We start from the raw sequence: 15,689 nt of genomic DNA, 5'->3' as shown, positions 1-15,689 counted from the left end.
ACACCAGATGTACCCACAATGGGTTTCCTCGTCCTTCTGTCAGTAGTTTTTGAGATCCCATGGGTTCCTAGGACGCTTATATGTGCCCTGGAAGTTTCCCACGAAGATCTCTTTCAGGTTCGCCCAACTTTGAATTCTGTTAGGCGGAAGGTGTTCCAACCATGTCCATGCCGAATCAGCCAGGAATAATGGAAGGTTGCAGATAACAAAATCATCATTATCCACTCCACTAGCCTGGCAAGCAAGCCAATAATCCTCGAGCCATAGTCTGGGGTTCATTTCACTAGAGTATTTTGGGTTGTTGGTTGGTGGTCGGTACTGTGGTAGGAAGGTGGCGTTGAGGATGTGTCAGCCGAATGCCTGAGGTCCCAGCAAGTTAGGGCTCGGGCTTCTGTCCTCGCCGCTGTCGTAGCGTCCACCACAACAAGGGTGGTAGCCGTGGCTAGCCCCCTCCCTCGCATCGCCATGGGCACGCCTGTGGGCATCAAGGGTGTCACGTGCGTCATAGTGGCGGCCGAGACGCTCATGCACTGGGACCATGGTGCGTGGGCTACCTCCTTGCAGTGCCTGGAGGACTAAGACGTCCTTGTCGGGTCGCTCCGAGGGCGTGCGCTAGCTAGCGTCGAGCTCATGTCATTGAGACAGTGAGCTCTCGGCCTGCTGCGCCACCGCACGATCGAGTAGCATGTGAATCTCACGATGGGCCCGATGATCCTTGAGCATCGTGGGTCCCGAAAGCCCCAGAGCAAGGCCGCCATAGTGGTGATGTTCTGGCTCACCTAGGTGAAGTGTGGGAGGGCTTCATCATCCTTGATGATCCTCTGATTCACTTCGTGGGCCATGGCGCACGTATGCCCACCGTCTCTATGGCGCTTGATCTCTCAATTGAGCTCCACGTGTTCTTGCTCGAGCTAGAGTTATGCTTCCTTGCGCTCTTGGTGCCGGGCCTTTAGCTGCTCCACTCGTAGGTGGGGTGGGGCCCCTATGTCTCCCTCTACCTTGTCGTTGAGATCATTCATCGTGGTAGCCTCTTCCTCATGGATGCTTTCGATGTGTCCCTCGGGGGTACCTATCATGAAACATTCACGAGAGGGGTGATGGCTCCCCCTACTAGAGTTAGAAGTGGAGGGCGACTCCATTTTTCCCACAAGGAGGTCATGGAAAGACTCCATGACATATTTGGTCATCCCTATGAACTCATCATTCACGGGGGATGGAGGTGTGCCTTGCGCCACAATGTGGCCAATGGTCTCTGCGGCGTTGTGGAGACCAGACGGGAGCGCTGTCGGGGTGCTCCGAATAAGGTATTCTAGAGAGAGCGGCTCTCCTCCGACAAGCTATACCATGACATTGGCGAACAAGGAGGTGAGGTGGCGTAGGTCCTCCCAGGACGGTCAGGGTCCTAGGAAGGCGCCGAGCTAGCGCTCTAACCTCCCATAGTTGAAGCCGAGAAGTTGGTCGCTCCTAGAGGTGTGGGCCTCCGGTGCGTGCAGCTACAGCTCCTCAAGCGCCTCAATGATCGCGTCAAGGCTGGTGAAGTGGAGAGGTTGGACGATGGTGGGAGCCTGCACCAGCTCTCCCTCCGTCAAGACAATGAAGTCTAGGACCCCGAAACACACGTGTGCGCCTAGGACCTAGCTAATGTTGTGACTAACCATCCAAGGCCTAGTGTGGATGTCAAGACGCGTAAAAGGCCCCTACCTGGCGCGCCAACTGTCGGTGTTTCAAGTTACAACCAACGAGTAAATTTCTAGTATTGCGCATCTGGCTTGGATAGTGTGCTTAGATGACACGAGGTTTATACTGGTTTAGGCAGAATGTCTCTACGTCCAGCGCTGCTGCTCATGTTACTAGCATTGAAAATTTGTAGTAGGGGTTACAAATGGGCGAGAGAGAGACAGGTCCCAAGTCTCTGGTGGAAAGAGTGAACGGGTGCCGAGAGCTCAGTTGCTGCTCAGCGGTGTGCTTATGTTGTGTTCTGGTCGGTTCGAGGTTCGATGGGTTCATGATGGTTCGATCGGGTCTGGCCTCAATTGATCGATCGATCCCCTTTGTGGGGTGCCCTGCTTTCCCTTTTATAGGCTAAGGGAAAGCACGGGTTACAGCGGAGGGAAAGAGAAGAATGAGGGAGGGCCGAAGGCCTTCAGGATCACCAGGTCCTTCTTATCCTTCATGCGGGTCCCACCGACCCTATAGATGTCAACAGGGATGGCTCTATGTCGTGGCCCTATCCATCACTAGAGTCCATGCGTAGGTGTCGTCTGCCGATCATGGCGCTCCACTCTGTCCTTGCGGACGTCGTGGTGAACTGACGCACCTGTCAGTGTTCGTATGAGGGTTAGACAAAATAGCACCGATACGCCCAACGCTGTTCTTGATGTGAATCTTTGAGTATGGCCCGTTGTGGCCGCGGGTTACATCAGGGCATGTCAGTCTCCTCTCTAGTGTTAGAGCTTTGATCCAGGCCCATACACTTGGACTCGGAGTGATTGGCGGTGGCATGGGCCTCCGTCGGGTGAGACGAAGTCCGCGATCTCAGGGTCGAGCGAGGCGAAGCCCGTGACCTCGGGGTCGGGCAAGGCGGAGCTTGTGGCCTTGGAGTCGGGTGAGGTGGAGCGCAAACCCAAGGGTCAGGAGAGGCAGATCCCGTGACCTTAGGGTCAGGCGAGGCGGAGCCCTCCCCTAGAGGCTAGACGAGGCAAAGCGCAAACCCAAGGGTCGGGCGAGGTGGAGCCTCCCCTAGAGACCAGGTGAGGCGGAGCGCAAACCCAAGGGTTAGGCGAGGTGGAGCCCGTGGCCTTGGGGCCGGGTGAGACGGAGCTCTCCTCCAAAGGGCGGGCGAGGCGGAGCGCAAACCCAAGGGTCGGGTGAAGCGAAGAGCAAATCCAAGGGTCAGGCGAGGTGTAGCCCGTGGCCTTGGGGTCGAGCAAGGTGGAGCCCTCCCCAGAGGTCGGGCGAGGCAAAGCCTGCGGCCTTGGGGTCGGCGAGGCGGAGCCCTCCCCTAGAGGTCGGACAAGGCGGAGCGCAAACCCAAGGGTCGGGTGAGGCAGAGCGCAAACCTAAGGCCCAAGGGTCAAGCGAGGCGGAGCCCACGACCTTGGGGTCGGGCGAGGCGGAGCCCTTCCCCAGAGGCCGGGCGAGGCGGAGCGCAAACCCAAAGGCCGGGAGAGGCAGAGTCCTTCCCCAGAGGCTCCCTAGAGGTCGGTCGAGGCGGAGCCCGCACGCCTAGGGCCGGTTGGAGCTGTAGTCGCGCTCTTGACTGTTCGTATGAATTAATATTGATGACCATTAGCTCCTCCTCTTTGGGTACTCTAGTATTGGTCCCCGACAGTATTGGAAAGCAAAAATCTATATCTCTTATATAAAAATAAAACCCCACTACCTTTCAATCTTTACATACAAATAATCCACATGTCATACTCCACTAAATGCCACATCATCCATCTAATAAGTGCTACAACAACTTATACTAAATGCAATTACTATTTCTAGTCTATCAACGTATAAGGCAACCACATCATACTATTTGTTTGGCCACCACGTTCTCCTATAAATTCAATCTCTCTTATAAAAACAAACCCCACTACCTTTCAATCTTTACATGCATGTCATACCACACTAAATGCCACATCATCAATCTAATAAGTGCTACAACATCTTTCACTAAATGCAATTACTATTTTCAGTCTATCAACGTATAAGACATCCACGTCATACTATTTATTTGGCCATCACATCCTTCTATAATTCAATCTAATATTCTATAAGTATTTTATTTAATTCTTCGATACAACCATTTTGTTTCTAAAAGAGTCCCGCAGCAGCGCGTAGATGTTCTTCTAGTATCTATAAATAATAAAGAACCCACACAAAGAAGTTAACTAGAGTAGCAAAATTAGGAACATCACAACGTTCACCGCGAGGTCATAGAAATTGCCATATTATCCTAAAAGAAGCACAAAAAAAAAATTCACCATTGGTTTTAGTAACCATCTAATAGCCTAAATTTAGCTGAAGAGTCCATACCAAGTATAAGTAATACATGACTAAATTTGGAATCAAGAATATAGAAATTAGTAGATTGATTTCCCCACAAATTGAGATGAAAAATAGGTTTGTAAAGAGTCCATAGCACGAACAATCATTAAGGCTGCGCTCGGCTGACCCAAAAAATTCATTGTAGTGGCTGAATTTCACTGTAGCGACTAATATTTTGTGAGGGGAGAACATAGTTTCGGCTGAAAAAAGAAGCAGATCAAACCGAAAGAAAAACACTGTTTCGGCTGAAAAAAAACGGATCAAGTCGGGTTTGGGGTCAGCCAAATGTGACTTGCTAAATTTTCAGAATAAAAAGAATGAAAATTATTGTTTAGATTTTTTGTTTGGATTAGAAAGCAAAATATCTAAATAGAGAACCAATACAAATAACTTAACTAATAGCATCTTTGGAATAAAATAAGGAAAACTATTGTTTCAAAATTTAACTAGAAAAACTACTTCTCAACTATTAAAAAAGAGTGATTTCTTGTGGGGTATGTACAATACACGTCATTCAAATTCTCTGAGATTTGGAATGCAGAAATTTAGGGGGTTTACAGTTCAATACGTGATGATTTATAGAAGTCCACATATTATTTCCTTTCTTTTGTTTATGTAATCAGAGCCTTTCATAGAGTAGGCATGGTACATGGATTAAACCATCTTTTTTTTTCGTCAATAGTAGCAGCAGAGCTGCCAATTTTGCAAACATTCCAAACTTCTGACTCCACTCTGAAATGTTTTTTACGTGTTCATCTTCTGCGTCGGTCCTACTGTTACTGTCCCACACACCTCTTGTATGGCAAAACAGAAACCTTCATCACGGAAGCGTAGGAGCATCTTTCCCCCTCAATTCCTACCCGACGGAGACAGACAGCCTTGCTTCTTTTGCTCAAGTGCTCTCGTGCCTCCAGCTCTTCTTCCCAGATCCCCCACTCCTTCGCTCGCGTCCTCCCTCCACCGCCCCCAACTCCTCGCCGTCCCACCGCCCCGCACCACTCACCTCCATCCCCACCTCCGCGCTCCCGCAATTCGCGTCGCCGACGCCCCGCCCCGCTCGGCGGCGGAGACAGAGAGCGCGCGGCGGCGGGCGTAGCCATGCTCCACAAGTTCGCGCTCGCGTTCAAGACCAAGACCATCGAGTTCTTCGCCGAGGAGGAGGAGGACGAGGACGCCGACCGATTCCCGCGCTCTCCGGCGCCGGGGGCGGATGGGGTCCTTGCCGGGCAGCGCGTGGTCGTGCTGAAGCCCGACCCGCTGAACCCTAACCCTAGCGCGGATGGGGAGGGGAAGGCGGCGTCCGGGCAGGAGGCCGCCGTCGCTGCGGCGCTCGCGACGGCCTCGTCGTTCCAGGCGGCGTACCTGCACCTGCAGGCCGCCCACGCGCCGTTCCTGCCTGATGCGGCGGCGGCCGCGGACGCCGCCGCGGTGTCGCACCTCCGGCGGCTGTCGGAGCTCAAGCGGATCGCAAGGGGCGGGCCGGCGGACCCGCCCTCGCCTGACGGGGACGGGACTCTCACGGCGCACCTCGAGGCCCAGGTGCGCGAGAACCAGGCGCTGCTGCGGTCGTTCGACTCCGTGGTCAACCGCCTGCAGGCGTCCCTCGACGCCAAGGACGCCGCGGCTGCCGCGCTGCGGCTGGACCTCGAGGCGCTCGACGACGCCAACGCGCGGCTCGCGGGCCGCCTCGACCGCGCGCTCGCGCCTCCGCCGGGCAGCGACGCCGTCGGCGCGATGCTGTCCGCGGGCGTCTTCGACTCTGTCCTCCGCGACGCGCTCCGCGTCGCCCACCGATTTGCCCGCGCGCTTGCCGAGGTCCTCCGGTGCGCTGGGTGGGACCTGGCCGCGGCTGCAGAGGCCGCCTACCCTGGTGTCTCCTACTCCAAGGCCGGCCACTGCCGCTACGCGCTCCTGTCCCGCGTCTGCCTCTCCATGTTTGACGGATTCGACTCCTACCAATTCGGCGCCACAGCTGGCGCCACAGAGCTTGGAGGAATCGAGCTGGCAACCCGTAGGAACGAGTCATTGCAGCAATTCATCGAGCACTCAGATGCAGACCCCATGGAGCTGATGAATTCAAGCCCGGACTGCGAGTTTGCCCAATTTTGCGACCGCAAGTACACACAGCTGATCCATCCTGGCATCGAGTCTTCACTGTTTGGGAATTCAGACTGCGGAACATTGCCAGTGATGAGTGTGGCCAGCCCACTCTACGAGCTGTTTGTAGCAATGGCAAGCTCAATATGGACAGTCCACAGGTTAGCCTGGGCGTATGACCCAGCAGTCGGCATATTCCAGGTCGGCCGGGGCACAGAGTTCTCAATGGTGTACATGGAGAACATTGTCCGGTCGAAGGGTTTTGTGGGGAGCAAGGAGCTCGGGAAGCCAGTGCGACCAAAGGTTGGGTTCACGGTGGTGCCGGGCTTCCGGCTTGGAGGGACGGTGATCCAGTGTAGGGTGTATCTAGATCATGGGAAGAGGGAGGAAGACATTATAGATTCGATTTGAGATGAAGTGAAATTATATAGTCAAAGAAAGAAACTGTACATTCCAAAACAAAAGGAGGGCGTGTTGTGTGGGGCTGTACAAAGGTCATCAGTCTCAGAGAGCTTTGTATCTTCGGTAACTATTTCTGTGTAGCTCGATTCCATCTGTAAATGTATATTTATGAGTATGTGCTCGCCGATCTCTTATATTTACAAAACCAGAAAACCAGTTACTGCATTGTCCTAAATGAGTGTTATCTTGCCATTGCTTTCCAGATTGTTTTCCTGTTGTCTGGTCGATTCATAACTGTAGCATAACTGCATAAGCATGTTTGCCATTTAATACTGCTGCCCGTTAGCTACGGTAGTTATGCAACTACCGTTGCAATAATGTGTTCTTTCCAAGACATGCCAAATTCCTGCAAAATCATTTTGGATTGAGAAGTGAGTCAGGTGGCACAGATACCTTCTCTTCAGGTTTCATTCAGTCAGCTAAACACGCTTCTCTTCAGCCCGTTAGAGAAAGGATTCTTATTCTTCTTATCAGTCTCCTGTCACCCGTAATCCCGTATCTTCCGTCCGTTCTCCCAGAAAGCCAGTTCCATGGGCGCGTACAATCATCAATCAACGTTCTCGGAGCTAATTTTCCACACCGTTCTCTTTTCCACTGAAAAGGTTTCGTACTCGTGGAGCTACTGGGCATTGATTCCCAGTGGCACCCAACCCATCCATCCTTGACTCTGCACAGCTGTCTGGGCTGGGCTACCATCACTAACTGCATCTTGTGATCTTGTCACCTACGCACGCAGACGCAGTAGATTAGAGCAAGTTGTAACGCTCTTGTTTGGCACATGGACACATCTGGTGGTCTGTGTCACGCGATACCATGGTCGCTTTGCTTGCTGAGAACGGTGGCAACTTCCGCCACAGTTTCAGGTTTCAGAAACGACGTGTTTCAGTGTTTGGGTCATGTTTGGAGCGACGCTAATATTCAGAATGTTGCGAAGAATAGAAACGTCCTAGCGACCGAATTCCTAGCTCGGAATGAGGGCCTGTTCTTGAGCCATGATTAAGACGCACAGCTGGCTCTGTAGAATGCTCTGAGGTCCAGGCACAGGGTCTCTGTGTGTGTGTGGGGCGTGGCATGTTCGTTGCTTCGGCTAGTCCAGGTCCAGCAGCCGGGCTCTGCAGACTCTGATGCTCTGTCCCCGTGTGCTAGCGTTTTTGACTTCTGACCTCGCGGATTCCTGTCGTGCTCGCTTCGCGGCTTACAGCGCGGCGCGGCACCGGACTGCATGCGCGTGCCCGTTATTCCTTGAGTTCGCTTTACTCCCGTGCCTTCTTGCCGCCGAAGGCGAGCATATTTTGGTGGTCTGGTCGCCTGCCGCACCGCATCGCTGCCAGAGACACCGGAAGCTGCGGGAGGCTTCTCCATCATGCTGCCGCTGGGCGGGTCACTGGGTCTGCATAGGCCGCACCGAGAGACGAGAATGAGTGCACTGGTACAGCACGAACATTTGTGGTACAGTGCCCACAGTGAACGGCAGCGTGAGGCGATCGGCGTGCCACTGTGCCCACAATCGCTTTCGCTTCGCCGTGAGAGACGCGGGACCACTCGTCGAAGCTGAGGCTTTTGAATTCGTTCTATGTCCAGCATGAGCGGGGATCTTGTCACGTTGTTTTCGTTGCCCGATCGCAAGTCGCTGCTGCCTTGACGAGATCCAGGATGCCGGCCTCCCAGGTCTGAATTTTCTGTGCTGCAAAGATCGGAAGCTATTGTTACTTGCCTACTCAAATCGTACTGGCATGTACTTGCGTCTCTCGTGGATCCGCCTCCTAGCTTGGGAGTAGATCTGGATTGACTCACTGCCGCGGTGCTGGCTGCCAATGAGCTGTTGTTTTCTTCGCTGTCCTAGACTCCTGCTGATCCGGCACTCGGCCACTAGTAGTAGAGAAAAACCGTAGGAAAGCCGTTTGGTCCGATCGGATACTGCTGGCCAGTTGGGCCATGACGTCCCTTTCATCTGTAATGTAAGTCCATCTCAGAACATGGGCATTTAACCTGGACTCATTGCGGACGTCCGTTGGAGCGAGCAGGCCGCAGGCCCGCCCAGCTACAACTCCGTAGCGCGTGCCCATCAGTCGGGATGTTCGAGCGAGACGCGGATCAAACGTTGGGGATTTTCTCGGCAGTCGGGCCGCGCAGCCCGTAGCAGATGGGCGACAACACGACGGACAGTCCAGTCCAGTCCAAACCAACCGTCTGATTTTGTGGCGAACTAGCCCGGACTTATTCGAGCCCAAACATGTGGGTTACGGCCTCGCGCGGCCCTGAGTTCCGTCATTCCGTGGCTGTTTCGCTCGGCTGGTGCGGCGCCGGCACGCACTACTAGTTCCTCACAAAACCAGCCGGTTCAAACGGCTCGCAGCGGCTCAATTGCACGGTCTCTGTTTCTTTATTTTCCTGTTCAGTGTTCATTCGGCCACCCGGGCAATCGGTCCGTTTTTCTTTCCTTTTTTGTTGTTGTTGTTGTCTAGCGTCGAGCCGACCCCTTCAGCAAGCTTGGCACACTGCCAGCCTTGCGGCGTGCGCGTGTTGGATTAGCTCTGCATATGTACGCGCATATATGTTCGGCTCGAATATGTACGCGCTAGCTACTAGCACTACACATCGCGGCTCTGCATAGGCATGTATGTGCCCCGTGACCATAAAGCTGGTCAGTTGGACTTGCTGGATGGACCATGCCGCGCGCCAGCTTTCCAAACTAAGCTCGATCCGTCACGTACGTCAAGCACAAGAGTCGCCACGCCGGCGCGCAGCAGGCCGGGCGGCGACATGCATGGGTGCTGCTGGCCGGCGGCAACAAACCTACTACGTACGCACAGTATATATGCCATGTAGCAGCCCTGATCGATACCAGCAACACGCGGCCTCGCCCCGCGGCGCTTTTCCCCTGTTTGCAAATTCCCCTTTGTCAAACAAAACAGTTGCCCTCGTGCTCGTGCCCCGGAACACGGCGCCGGCGCGGCCCCAAAAAGCTAGGGGGGGAAACGCCTGCTGCCGCCGCTTTGAGCGCCAACTTTAACGGCCCCATTGCTTCATTGTTAGTGCCGGCCGGCCGGCAGCGCGCGTCTGCGGATCGGAAACGGATGCCGCGCTCTCGCAGGCCCTATCGATCTGCACTCTCGGCCTCGGCACAGCTACGATTATTTCATGCTACAATACAAGCAAATTAAACATGGCTGGGCTCCCAGGCTCGGAAGGTCTCAGCACTCAGCAGGATGTATCCAGCCCGTGTATGCCGTGGGCCTGCTGTTGGTGCAGACACCAGAGGGGTGCAAAGAGACGACGGCAATGCAAGAAACACAGAGCTTGCAAAAGAGCAAGGGGTAGCGGTGATCGATGCAAATAATACCCACTGCATCTGCATCTGCATCTGCATGCTCTTGCAAGTACAGGGATGGAGGATTGGAGGTGGGCGCGTTTGAATTCCAACATCTAGCTCTTACAGCAGCACGCAAGCAAACAATAAGGGGGCAAAGAGCCAAAGACCGGCGGTCTTTGGGCTGGAGGATTCCAGACGACGGTGCGAGCCCGTGGCTGCCTGCCCTGGCCTGCTGGCCTCCCTTTACTCGACAGGGGGCGAAGAACCAAGACAAAGAATAAAAGAAGAGGAGAAAAAGACACAGTAAAGAGCAGGGATATGATAAAGATAACGACTGATAGCCTGGCCTGGTACGTGCTACTCCGTAGCTATTAAGCAGTAGCAGCAGCAGCAGTGTACTAGCAGCTAAAACAGTGGGGAAAGAAAAGACAAGGATGCATGGGGGCCCGGAAAAAGGACTCCATCTCTTCGTCTAATCTACCATATAATCAACACAAAAACATAGATATATATTAGCTAGAGAAGGATACACCTAGCCATCAAATGATCAGCTCGATCGATCGACCAGGTTTACACAGCAGATATACGTACGTGATTGGAACGTTTAACAAGCTAATTTAAGAGGTCACTAAGCACTAGATATATAGCTTCATAGTTCATAGAGCCACCACTTGTTAAAAAGGAGATTCTCGCAAGCTAGGTAACAGTAGCAACTTGCTACTCTAAGCTTGATGAGTAGGAGTAATTATATTAGTATGGAGAAACCCCCATGTTGGCCGCCGCCGCGTAGAGCCCTTCCTTTAGAAGCCCGTCCTTTCTCTGGAGATCCTGGTAAAGCCAAAAGCACCGAAATTTGGTTTAGTTTAAATCAATTTAACCATGATTTGTTGGGCGCATGGTAATGCTTAAATGTACTTAGTAGTATACGTTTTGCATGTTATCGTGCCTTTTTTTTTTCTTTGAGCTAACTGCTCCTATATAGTCTTATATAAGAGAGTCATACAAGAATATATATGCAATCTGGCATGTACTATATATATTTATTGTGGTTATGCATGAAAAATGTTTTTTTTCTTGCTTGCATGTCTCAATTTCGATGTACTGGAACAAAATCAGAATTCCAATGCTAATCTAATAGGCAGAGACTTGAGTAATACTTGACAGAACCAAAGGACATGTAACAAGTAGAAAAAAAAATTGAGTAATCCAAGAGAGTGTTCGTATATATACACTACCAATTGTAAATTTGTACATTATATACCTTTCAAAAAAAATTGTACATTATATACCAATTAATGGTGATTGAAAAGGCTGTGGTTCCATTACTACAAGTCGCCTAACATGATTATCTGGTCTTTTGTTTGATATATATGATGCCACCTGAATTTGAACCAAATGATTACCCATGCACATCGTAGTCTTTTAAGTTGATAAATTTATGAAAACTTTAACTACAGGATTGTATTGATGGCTGGTTTAAGACCTCCCCCCTGACTTTCTTTCTAGTTAGAAAATGCAGCAGAGAAATTTTGAGCTACATTATATAATCATGTAGATTAGCATTATATAATCATTTCATTGTAACTACTTCAATAATATAATAAATTTACTAGTATAAATTGTTGTTGGAATAGACATTTCTATAAAATATCAGTCAATGTCACACAGGACAATCACAACCAAGAACAGTAAAAACATTTTAGCAGAAAATCCATCTTATCTTCTATAAAAGTATTGGAGATTACCTCAACCTCACCCTTTGTTTTTTCAAGGAAAATCACAGTCACATTAACAAATACATTTAAATTGTTTTTTTTTCACTTTTGAACCTTGCTATTGAACTAAAAGGGGATAACATTATTAGCCATAGTTATAGATACAATTTTCTTCATACTAACTCTCATCGAAAGTATTTGTCGCATTTGATTTTAGATGGTCTTTGGTGCATATGCATGACCACTAATATCTTTTAAATTCCTCAAAAAAAAGAGATTTCACATACAAATCTACCAATATATATTGCTTGTCTCCAAACTACTCCATCAGTTTCAAATTGTAAATCATTTTGGCTTTTAATTTCTAGGTACGCATCTTTTGTACGTATCTAGATATACATTATGTCTAGATACAGAGTAAAATTACAATTTGGAATAGAGAGAGTAAAAGATATAAAAAGGATATTTATATGTTTGTAATAATGTTTAAGTTTTGACCAAATCTTGTCCTAAATGATTTTTTTTTATTTTGGTGAGCAGAGGAAATATATAACAGTACATTGATAAGGTTTTGACGGATTCATCACCTGAGGAAGCAGGCTTGTCTTCTTGAGCCCCTGGTGATCCGGCATGAGTCCAAAGTGGATGTGTGGAAAGTGTGCCCACTGCAGCAACAACCAAAACCACCACACCAAACATGGATTTAGAAAGGAGGAGAAAAATGCATGGTCCTTATCATGCGGTTTTGAAAGATCAGGAAACCCTAGCAAAACAAACAGTACAGGCACGAACAAAACCCTAGAGTGCGAGTGGATCAGACCAGAAATTATATATAAGAAAGAACTGAAGGAGAAAGATCTAAGCGAGGCGATAGAGGAGAGGAGGAGACCACTGACGTTCTTGGCCGCCGCGCTGAAGGCCTCCCTGTGCGAGATGTCGGGATTGCCAGCCTTGATGCGTTGGATTTCGTCCCTGCAATCGCATTCCCCAGCCCCGAGGGAGAGCCAGAAAAAAGAAAAGGAAAAGGGAGACGTCAGATCGATGCATATGATCACAGCAGCTAGCTCAGCGACACGACACTAGCATGATTTGCCATCACCAATGCATCATTTGCCATGTCTTATGTAACGACTACTGCTTGCTAGTAGATCTTTCATCCCTTTCTCTTTCTTCTGCCATTCTGCGTGTGTGTGTGAGAGAGAGAACGACTGAACGAGAGCAAAAACTATCAGGGTCTCTCTCTTCCTTCTGCAAAAGTTCTTGCCTCTGTACCCCCGGACCGGGCCCGGGCCGGCCGGCTGCCGGCTGCTGCCAACGAGGCGGCATGCATTGCCGTGACCGATGAGAGAACCACCGGCCATGACATTATACACTGTTACACTGTAATGCACAGCATGAAAAATGTAGTAGCATCATACTGGCACTCACTTGATGAAGCGGTTGTACGCCGACGGCACCCGCTGCCTCTTCTCCGGAGCTGCAGAGGCAGAGAGACACGAGGCACACAAAAACCTGTTAGACACACAGTCATATGCCGCGCTTGAAACACGACCAGCAGCAGGGCTCACTGCTCGGCAGCACACAGCATGTACTACGCTGGAACTCGGCGCATGGACTGAGGTGCACTCTGGTAACACGCCGTAGCAGCGTCCACTGCCCGGTTCTCACAGTGAAAAGAGCTCAAGAACGAAACAAAGATATGTGCCGCTCTCTCTCTCTCTCTCTCGTCTGCTCGCGGCAGCGCACACAGCATGTACGCTGGAGCTCGGCGCACTGAGGTGCACTCAGGTAGCAGTAGCACGCAGTAGCAGCGTCCACTGCCCGGTTCTCACAGTGAAAAGAGCTCGAGAACGAAACAAAGATGTGTGTGCCGCTCTCGCTCTCTCTTGGACAGTTGATTGAAAGCCAGCGGCCAGCGGTGTGGGCGACTGGGCGTCGCACTTATTGATGCGACATGTACGACACCTATATCTAGGCGTATGTGTCGCTAGCTAGCTAGCCCATCTGAACGTGTGCTCACTGATCTGGTCAGCCAGAGCGAGGATGGAGATGGAGCTAGCTAGAAGATGAGTTCAACTGAACTGAAGGTTTCACCTAGCTTCCTCAAGGCCAGGCTCAGGCTGATCGTATGATGGATCTCAAGAACGAAACCGAGCAAAACTTGGACAATCAGAGATGGCGAAGAAGAAATAGCGAATTAATAGAACACTTGGCGACGTGCATGGAATGAAAGTCTATTAGGTGGACTCACGTCTGTTGATGACGGGGTTAGTGCGCGGCGACGGCTCTTTGGCCCCTTTACCCGCTGCAAGCGGCGGGGGCGGGGGCGGCGCGGCGGCGTTCCTGCCGCTGGGGATCAGGCCGCCGAGGCCGTGCTGCTCCAGCAACTGCAGGCTCGGGTTCGCGGCGCTGGATATCTCGTCCTGCATGCACGCGCGCGGACACAAGATATGATTAGGCATGCAATATATGACATCTCGGAGCGAGCTAGCTCCGGCAACTTTGAAGCACACGCGACGACGTGTCTCCGGCAGGCCTGCCGGCTCTCCGCGCGCGTACCAGCAGGAGGGATTGGTGGTGAGGGTTGGGCGCGAGGTTGAGCGACTGGGGGAAGTGGAACTGCCCGTTGTTGACCGAGGTGGCCGGCGGCGGCGCCGTGGTGATGGTGGCGGCGGTGGTGGTAGTACTAGTGACAGCAGCTATTGGTGGTGCGGCCGCCGCGGCTGTGTTCGTCGGCGTGCCCGGGAAGAGGAGGCCCCTCATGTTGACGGTGAGCAAGCTGCTGCAGTGGCCGCATCGTACCGTCACCGTCTTGAACAAGCTGCTCGTAGGCACGCTCACCTGCACCCAGGCACACCTTCAGGCTTGTAAAATCTTTTGAGATTTAAACAACATGGACAGTTAGCTGCATGTATGTATATATAGAGATAGATATCGAGAGCAGGGATTCGATCACGGACGACGAGGACGGTGTCGCAGAAGTGGCAGTGCACGTAGCAGAGCTGCTCGGAGGCCGGCGCGGCCGCCGCCGCTACCGGCGTGAGCTGATGCAGCGGCGGGAGGTTCTCCACCAGGAGCGGAGGCGGCAGCTGCGGGGACGGCGGGAACACCGTGGCCGCGGAGGCAGCGGAGGACGACGAGGACGAGGACGACATGCCGACCGTGGCGACAGCGAACCACCGGTCGATCAATGGATCGCTGCTTTCTTCAGGTACGTGCGTGGTGCAAGCAACAGCAGAGCACGCGAAGCAACACTGCAACAGGGCTGGCTGCTGGCTTCTTGCCCCGATTTGACGCTGCAACGAACGAACCGAGCTGAGAGGTGGTGGTGTACGTGAGTGGAAAGGCGGCACGCGATTGCTGCCGGGCTACCAGCTGATTGATGGATGGATGGATAGATAGTTTAGTAGTATATCTCTCTCATCTTCCTCCTCACCCTCTCTCTCTCCTCTTTGCCTTTGTGATCTGATGGGTGTGTGATTTGATGGTTTGGAGTGACTGATGACTGATGTGTGATGCAATGGAACCTAGTATGTATTGGATCTGTTGTTGCTGCCGCTGCGATTTGGCAACTAGAGGGAGAGAGAAGACGGGAGGCCAGGGTGCCTTGGTTGGTGAGGAGAGAGGGAGGGGGAGAAAGAGATATAGGCAGAGCGGCGCAGCGCAGAGGAGAGAGCGTGCGAGGGCGGGGGTGTTTTGGGGAGTTCTGATCAACAATGAGGGAGGGACAGTGGCAGCCGCAGCTGTAGTGTGCCTAGGTAGTAGGGAGCTAGACGACGGGGGTTGTGGGGCATTTTTCTCTCGCTTCTGCCATGCCATGCCACGAGAAGTCGAGTGTCGAGAACCAGGCTCTAGAGGAAGATGGCAACGACAAAGAGGAGTTATTTTCATGTGCTAGTATACCACCATATGTCTCATGTGCATGTACGTGTACTGCTGTTTTCTGGTTTACTGTGACTGAGATTATATTAGAATGTACGGCTGGGGCACTGCCTTAATTTTTAGGAGAACAGAATGAGGAATTTTTTACGGATGGTAGAAGAGCTCTCCGGCTGGTTCATCGA

General features: G+C 51.8%; 2 protein-coding genes across 2 annotated transcripts; one reads left to right on the top strand and one right to left on the bottom strand.

The window, feature by feature from the left end:
• The first annotated feature begins 4,891 nt into the window (after positions 1-4,891).
• Positions 4,892-6,712, top strand: LOC136538789 (protein GRAVITROPIC IN THE LIGHT 1-like). Its single transcript, XM_066530746.1, has one exon. It carries the CDS (start codon positions 5,137-5,139, stop codon positions 6,544-6,546), a length of 1,410 nt encoding a protein of 469 aa, XP_066386843.1. The 5' UTR covers positions 4,892-5,136; the 3' UTR covers positions 6,547-6,712.
• Positions 6,713-10,418: 3,706 nt separating this feature from the next.
• LOC136538788 (protein YABBY 3-like) lies at positions 10,419-15,226 on the bottom strand. The gene is made up of 7 exons (XM_066530745.1): positions 14,586-15,226; positions 14,185-14,466; positions 13,877-14,048; positions 13,054-13,102; positions 12,522-12,597; positions 12,213-12,290; positions 10,419-10,738 (listed from the first exon to the last, which is right to left on the bottom strand). The coding sequence occupies exons 1-7, from the start codon at positions 14,778-14,780 to the stop codon at positions 10,661-10,663; spliced, it is 930 nt and encodes a 309-aa protein (XP_066386842.1). The 5' UTR covers positions 14,781-15,226; the 3' UTR covers positions 10,419-10,660.
• Between the last annotated feature and the right edge of the window lie 463 nt (positions 15,227-15,689).

Source organism: Miscanthus floridulus, chromosome 2 (genome assembly GCF_019320115.1).
Source record: "Miscanthus floridulus cultivar M001 chromosome 2, ASM1932011v1, whole genome shotgun sequence".
Classification (NCBI taxonomy): Eukaryota; Viridiplantae; Streptophyta; class Magnoliopsida; order Poales; family Poaceae; genus Miscanthus; species Miscanthus floridulus.
This window is presented reverse-complemented; position numbering and strand designations above follow the sequence as displayed.